The following is a 7689-nucleotide window of genomic DNA, read 5'->3' as shown; positions in this document are numbered from 1 at the left end:
ATTGAAGGATTTGGAGATAGTTACTCATGCCTTCATCACTTCCAGACTTGATTATTGCAATGCACTTTATATGGGTCTCAATCATTCATCGCTGAATCGCTGAATCGCTTGCAGTTAGTCCAGAACGCAGCCGCGAGGTTTCTGACTGGTACTAAGAGGAGAGAAAGCATTTCTCCTGTCCTAGCATCTCTTCATTGGTTACCGGTGCAGCATAGGATCCATTTTAAGATTTTATTATTTTTATTTTAAAGCATTAAATGATCTAGCCCCATCATACTTGTCCGAACTTCTCAGCTATCAGCAATCCTCTCACTCTCTCACATCCTCTGATAAACTTTTCTTGCATATACCTCGCACTTGCTTGAAATTTAAGGCGGATCGGGCTTTTTCTGTAGCCGGTCCTCGACTATGGAACAGCATACCTCTGGACATTAGATCTGTGCCTTCCCTTCCTGTTTTTAAATCCTGCCTGAAGACTTATCTGTATTCCTTGGCTTTTGGATGAAATGTGTGTTTGTGTATGTTAATGTGTTGTTAATGTGTTGTTAACTGTGAATATTTGGGGGAAATGTGTTTAGGAAACTGTGTTTTCTTTAAGCAAAATTTATTTATTTAGGATTTTGTTGCTTTTAACATTCCCCCAAAAACACACTCACACACACACACACACCTTTATTGCTATCTGGGTCTGTCATGCCAAAGGACATCATTGAAGTCCGGGAGTAAAATACAACAGTGTGGAGATCTGATCTCGTTCTTGAGGAGAATCATTTTAATTGGAACATGGGTCAGATGATCTGTTTCCCCCCAGCCCTACCGCCTCCTCATCCTGCTATCCCTAGTGACGGCTGGGCCCCTGGCTGCCTGTTTAGCAAAGGCCTGCCATGTGTGCCGCCCTAGTTTTGGTGCACAAGATTAATGGAGCACCACCAGAGGAACCATGGTAACCTGGAATAAAGCACAACGCTGAGAGGGGAAAGTACCACTGATTAGACTGCTTGTCCAAACCAAAATTACTGCAGCGTTATGCATAGTAGCACTCTCAAATACTCAAAGGAACCTCCCTCTGATGCTAATTCACTGACTATTGCAAATTGTTGCATTCATTTCTTTATTCTAATCATCAATTCTCGCTCTGCTCCTACAGCGGCAAGATGCTCGCATCATTGTGGGACTGTTTTACGAAACGGAAGCCAGGAAAGTGTTTTGTGAGGTCAGTAATCAGCCATCCAGCTGAGCATTATTAATCTTTTTCAATGTCAAAGGGGAAACATGGTGTTTCTGTTCATTTTTCATTCCCTAAGCCGACCTGTTTCACACAACCCAACTGCAGGTCTATAAGGAGAAGCTGTATGGGAAAAAGTATGTGTGGTTTCTGATTGGCTGGTATGCTGACAACTGGTTCAAAATCAAAGACCCATCCATCAACTGCACTGTGGAGCAGATGACAGAAGCTGTGGAGGGTCATGTGACCACTGAGATAGTCATGCTCAATCCGGAGACAGTGCGAGGGGCCTCTAACCTGGTGAGTGGGCCTGAATAATCTTTTTTTTCCTGATTCCTAATTATAACAATTTCTCAGTTTGTGTTCCGTGGCCAGGCCCAGACTGTGTTGCATTTGTGCTGTGGACTAGAATGGTATCTCAATTCATAAAGCTATTAATCAGACTTCTGATCTCTCTCTCTTCTTTTTTTTTGCCTGTTGGATGTTAAAATGGGGGAAGAATGGGCTTATATTGAAGGAGGGGCTTATGGAAGCTCGTTTCCACCACTGAATAAAAAATAGAAAAGGTAATTGCACCTTTTTATCTCACAATTCTGGACTATAAACTCGCAGTTGCAAGTTGTAAAGTCAGAATTGTGAGTTTATATTTTATAATTTCGAATTTATAAAGTTATAAAGTCAGAATTGTGAGATATAAATTTGCAGTTGTAAGAAAATGTCAGATTTGTGGAATATAATTTTACTTTTTTTCCTCAGAATTGTGAAATAAAAAGTTGCAAATAACTTTTTTTTCATCCCATAGCAGAACCTGACTTCCAAAGGAACACAAGCCATATCTATCTATAGATCAGAATATATATATATATTAACACTTGGGTGGGCTTTTTTGACTTGAGATAGTAAGCAACCACCTAGCAACTGGATTTTGAAGTTCCAAACAAACCTCATACAAAGTCTGTAAATTGTCTATACGTTCCGAAAATACTATAGAAATCACATAGCAACAGGCTAGCTTTTACATTCTGAAAATGACATAACACTCTAACCACCACTAAAAACACCTTAGCAACTGCATAGAAAACATTAAGAACCCCCTAGCAACTGCACAGCAACATGCTTAAAGTCACAAGAAATACTTCTTTTTAAAAAAATCGTTATTAATTAATATTGTGTAGAATAAGTGTTTCAGCTTTTTCTGTATTTCTGTATTTTCTCTTATTTGGGATCAGTGAATTACTGTATATTCTGTGTCTGTTGGCCATCAGCCACCCTGCTCTCCACATGCCCTCATCGGCCATTGAAAAACCCATAATGACTGTCCACCAGTGTCCCGTATGTTCCCATATGCTGCGCGCTTTACAATGACATCTTCCTCAGATTAGCGCGGCATACACAAGCTTCATTCTGTTTAGTTAACTAACTCCATTTCCCCACTGAGAATAGCCCATAACCTACCGTCATATCTTTAGATGTGTATGCGCTATTCTCAGATCTGAAAACCTGAAGAGTCACGTAGGGGTCAGAGCGCTCATGTCCAACTGCTGTCCCCCTGGGAGAGCTGAATGGACAGGTGTGAGCTCCAGGGGGTGCTGTCTGGAGCCCACCCAACTCCGGTGCTCTGTGCTGGGAATGGGCTCGACGCATATGTCCCTGCTGTTTTCCTGGATCCGGAGCAATCTGGGCATGTATCCAGACACCTATGCTTCACATCTGACGTAAAAAAAAAAACTGTCATGTTGGACAGGCCAGTTTGTGATAAGATGGCCATGCTAAATTGGCTCAGCATCACCATAATTTGTTCCCCTCATTCTCGCTTTACCGTCCCTCACTTTGAGGGTGTCATTTTAAGAGAGCCAAAATGCTTCTTGACACCCAGTTTCTATCCGCAAACATGTGCACACTTTCTCCACTGTCCATTTGCATCAAGCAATCACCAGATGCCCATCTGCAGCTTGGCTCATTTCCTAAAACGCACCTGTTTGAAGTGAGGAAGGTGCCTCAGCTGTTTGTATAAGGTGTGAAAAATGTCAAGGAAATCGGTTTTCATATGCCACCGCAATAAGAGCGCGCCAACTCTATTTCTTTTCCCAGTACCCCGTTAATGACATGGAACATCTTCAGAGTGTGTGTGAAAGCGGGAGTTTATTTTTGGCGCTTCAGGTCCTGGTGTGTGTGAATGAAGATTTCACACCCAGGAGAAAAGTACCTCCGTCTATATGATGCACTCCCACGGTAATGAACTGTACTGTAACTTACCTTGACCCCTCTCTCGCTTTTTTGTAGCGACAGTGAAGCCATGCTTAAAATCCATCAAGCATGAGCTCTTGTTAGCGCACTAAGTTTATTCCAGGTGCGTATGCTTTCATATGCATGCCAGATCATACCGTACGACCTCTCTTTTGATCCAGACCTCACAGGAGTTCCTAGCACAGCTGATGTCCAAACTGGGTGGGAAGAATCCTGAGGAAACCGGAGGGTTTCAGGAAGCTCCTCTGGCGTATGATGCAGTTTGGGCCCTGGCTCTGGCTCTCAATAAAACAGTGGGGCCTTTGAAGGCGAAGGGACGGAGATTGGAAGATTTCAATTACAATAACAAGGACATTACTGCGGAGATCTACCGAGCCCTCAACACCAGCTCCTTCGAGGGGGTTTCAGTGAGTGACGTCTTTGACTACATAAAGGTTCAGTAGTCAGTACCTATACATTTAATGATACTCAGTGATACACAGTTATGATACCACAGTAAAACTAATATGATAAACTAATGTTGATATTGTAAATTAAATCTACAACAAAAAACATTTAATTAACTGAAATAAAGCTGAAATAAAATAAAATAAAAATATTAGATGGAAAAACTTTAACTAAAAAAAATCTAAATGTTATCTTCGCAACTGACTGAAATAAGAGACGTGTGTGTGGTAAAATTACTAAATCTAAAACTGAAAAAAAGATAAATAAAATGATAAAATAGAAATATTACAAAAATAAGAACCAACAAAAATGGCTTGACAAAATTACTTAAACTTAACTCAATGAAGCCTACTGTATCATATTAAATATCCAAATTTCTAAATTACCGACATGATTAAAACTCTGCTGAAATACTTGGTGTACTCAATCTTTTACTGTACATCTGTGTGCATCTTTATTGATTTTTATAAAGTAATATTGTTAGTAATATTTCAATATGAACACTTCTAGACTGATGCAACTTAGGTTTACTTGATTATCCTTACATTTTGTTAAAATTTGAGTATCAAATATGACTTATCAGGTTTATTTGTTTATCTCTCAGTCATCATTGTATTATTATGCATGTATAATATGTTTGCCCCCACAATAAAAACTATAGAACTTTGATCATAAAGGAAAACATTTACTGTAAATATCATCTTACTAAGACATATTATTGGGAGATATTGAGAGCTGATATTTCTATGCAGTTTATGTAAGTAGTCTGTTATACTGTTATACAGATCTCACTGATTTACATTACAAGCTAACAGAACTTATTAGCCATATTTATTTCAGCAACTGCATATTTTTACTCAGTTTGGGCTAGGGCTGGGCGATAAATCGATAACGATAATTATCGCGCGATATACATTTACTCGATAAACGATAACAGGCGGAACGAAAGAGCGCAACTCATTTGAAGTGCGTCACTCGGACTGTTTATCCGCTCGGATCAAAGTTTAAGATCATAGATTTACTGTAGTAGCACTAACTGCACCATTATATTGTTTTAGAAATGTAGGTATTTGTGTCGAATTTATATTATTAATTTAGACATGTTTTAAATGTATTGAAGGAGGAGTAATGGAATATAATTACAGTATTTTTTTTTGTTTTGTGTGATTAAGCTATAGCGTTTATGCATTTATACTAAATTTATTTAGACTAGCTACTGTTTTTCATACAAATACCTAAAAACCATATTACATTTTTACCATGGTATTGAGGTGCTATATTTGTGGTTTTAATTGTGATTATCATGATCTAAATGTATGCTACTATGGAAGACCAGTGGTTAATAAAAAAAATTAAAATCTCAAACAGTCAGAATAATTAAATTTCACCATATAAAAATGAGGTTGCTACAATACTTACAGATATTACTTATTTTGATAATGAACAAATCTACATCTGCATCCTAACTTAAGCTACTATTAAATGTGTATTTCTAAGAGAAATGTTATATTATTATTAATATTATCAGGCAGCACAAACCTGTTTCTTGATTTGAAACAATATTACTATTTAGAACGTGCAGATCTAAGAAATTATTTTTATTTTTTATTATTTATAGAAGATATTTATTTTAAGTAAAAATGACTGGAAAAGTGTAAAGAATTCAAAAACGTAAATTGTTTGTCATGTTCTGACCATAAAGAATAGTTTAAAACCACAATCAGCTGTCTGGTTTTTACAACTTTCTCATTGGAGCAAAAATCTGCCTTTAATCTTGAAAAAAAATGCACATTTATCGTGATAATTATCGATATCGACTGATATGAAAAAACATTATCGTGATCATTTTTTGGCCATATCACCCAGCCCTAGTTTGGGCCAATAAACTGAGGTGTTTTTCTGTCACTATATCGTACTAAATGAGCCATAAAAGCCTAATGTATCAGATCTAATGCTCAACAAATATATATATATATATATTTCCAACTATGATTTCATGTCAGGTTTAATCTAAATATTTACAGGGTTTCATATATACAGGCTCAAACTAAAATTAAAATGAAAACTGAAAATATAAAAATAAAAGTGAATTCAATGAATACCATATAGATAACACTATACAAACATTTAAGAGAGCGATAGACACAGCAGTATAAAAATGTTTCCGTTCTCTTTCAGGGTCATGTGGTGTTTGACGCCCAGGGCTCCAGAATGGCATGGACCCTCATTGAACAGCTGCAAGGTGAGCAAAATAAAAAGTAATTTTATGATTTATTTCCCACTGAGAACTGTAAGGTACAGATATAATAAAGGGTAAATGAGAGTGAGTGTGGACAGCAGGTGTAGCCTGTATGCATGGATGCTTCTGCTCAGTTCTAAAATGATGAACAACTCTGCGATCAGTGTTCTCGCTCCGTTTTGAGAGTGGCACAGGTGTCAGGTAAAACACTGTTTTTCCTGGGTTCAAAAGCTTCAGAGCTGTAATCATTTGGCCAAAGCCAGAGAAACGACGCTTGAATTGTTTTTAGCTCAGTATCATTTTATTCATAGCTCTCATGCACTCTCAAAAAATGATTGAAGAGAAATTACATGTGCATGAAAACTTAATACAATTCACTGAATATTTCAGTAGACATGGTGGTTCAGAAGAAGCCACTCTCGTATCGATGCTAAATTAGTTTTTTTAAACCCATTCGTTATTACTGTTAAGATCCATCATTTTGGGACATAGGTTTGGAAAAAAATACAGAAGTACATATTTGGATATCTATTCTTAGTGGTGCACTTAGTATTTCTTTCTTTCTTTCTTTTTCTTTTCATTGTCTGATAGAACATTGGTCTTTATACAGACACCAGATGCAGCGCCATGGAAAAGCAAATAGCAAACTGTGATATAGTGAGTAGTACTCAGTTGTTAATGTGATCTTAACATGGAACCACTCTTTAAAACTGTTTCTAGGTCACTTATATGACTGGAGTCTTCATCTCGTAGGAGCTTGTATCGTTTTGTTCATATTTTTCAAAAGAGCCATGGATTTCTTTAGGTGTAAAACTTAGGTGTTAAAGTAGAGAAATGAACACTTATTTCACCCTGAACAAAAAGTAAGAATTCAAAACAGAGTAAAAAGAAGTGAGATGTAATAGTCTTCTGTGGAAAAATACCTGCTTCAATGTACTTGTGGCAGAAGTGGCTTGTTGTAGGAGTTTTAAGTGTATCTGTGCCCTACATTAACAAATCACTGCTTTATATTCCATGCAGAACTCTTGACTTTTTTCTGTTTTATATGTACAGTCTGTTTTAAGTCCCCCCACACCACTTCTATGAGGTTGAGGTCTTGGATTTCAATCGATAGCCCAGCATTTAGTCTTTTTTGAGACTATTTTTGTGGTTTTGCTTGAGGGTTTTGAGTCATTTTATTGCATGGTCTGTTTTGTACATGTCTACATTTCAGCTTTAGCTTTTTGACAGACTGTCTCATGTGAATTAGTCCTCTGGTACAATGTGGGGATTCATGGTTTACCCTATGATGCCGAGCTGACAAGGCCTGAGGCAGAAAATAACCCCAAACTAATAAAGCTTCCACCAGCACACTTTACAGTTGCTGCTAGGGTCTTTTTTTATCAAAGCAGTCAAAGCACTTTTTGGTCTCCACATGTCTGTCATTGTGGCCAAGCGGCTCTACCTTTGTCTCATCTGTCTAGGACATATTGTTCTATTAGTTTTGATTCATAACTGTTTGTAGACCTGTATTAAAAATGAAAATTCCTTA

General features: G+C 37.4%; 1 protein-coding gene across 1 annotated transcript in view; it reads left to right on the top strand.

Moving 5' to 3' along the window:
• LOC107595614 (gamma-aminobutyric acid type B receptor subunit 1-like) overlaps window positions 1-7689 on the top strand; it is a 116894-nt gene that overhangs the window by 80152 nt on the left and 29053 nt on the right. The window contains exons 11-14 of the mRNA XM_016286079.1: window positions 1148-1213; window positions 1334-1525; window positions 3634-3879; window positions 6098-6161. Coding sequence (XP_016141565.1) covers window positions 1148-1213; window positions 1334-1525; window positions 3634-3879; window positions 6098-6161 — 568 coding nt within the window. The remainder of the gene's footprint in view (window positions 1-1147; window positions 1214-1333; window positions 1526-3633; window positions 3880-6097; window positions 6162-7689) is intronic.

The sequence above is a fragment of the Sinocyclocheilus grahami genome, unplaced genomic scaffold (assembly GCF_001515645.1).
Source record: "Sinocyclocheilus grahami isolate Dianchi unplaced genomic scaffold, SAMN03320097.WGS_v1.1 scaffold205.1, whole genome shotgun sequence".
In the NCBI taxonomy this organism is placed as follows: Eukaryota; Metazoa; Chordata; class Actinopteri; order Cypriniformes; family Cyprinidae; genus Sinocyclocheilus; species Sinocyclocheilus grahami.
The sequence above is the reverse complement of the archived record's forward strand: the minus strand, read 5'-3'. Positions and strand labels throughout refer to the sequence as shown.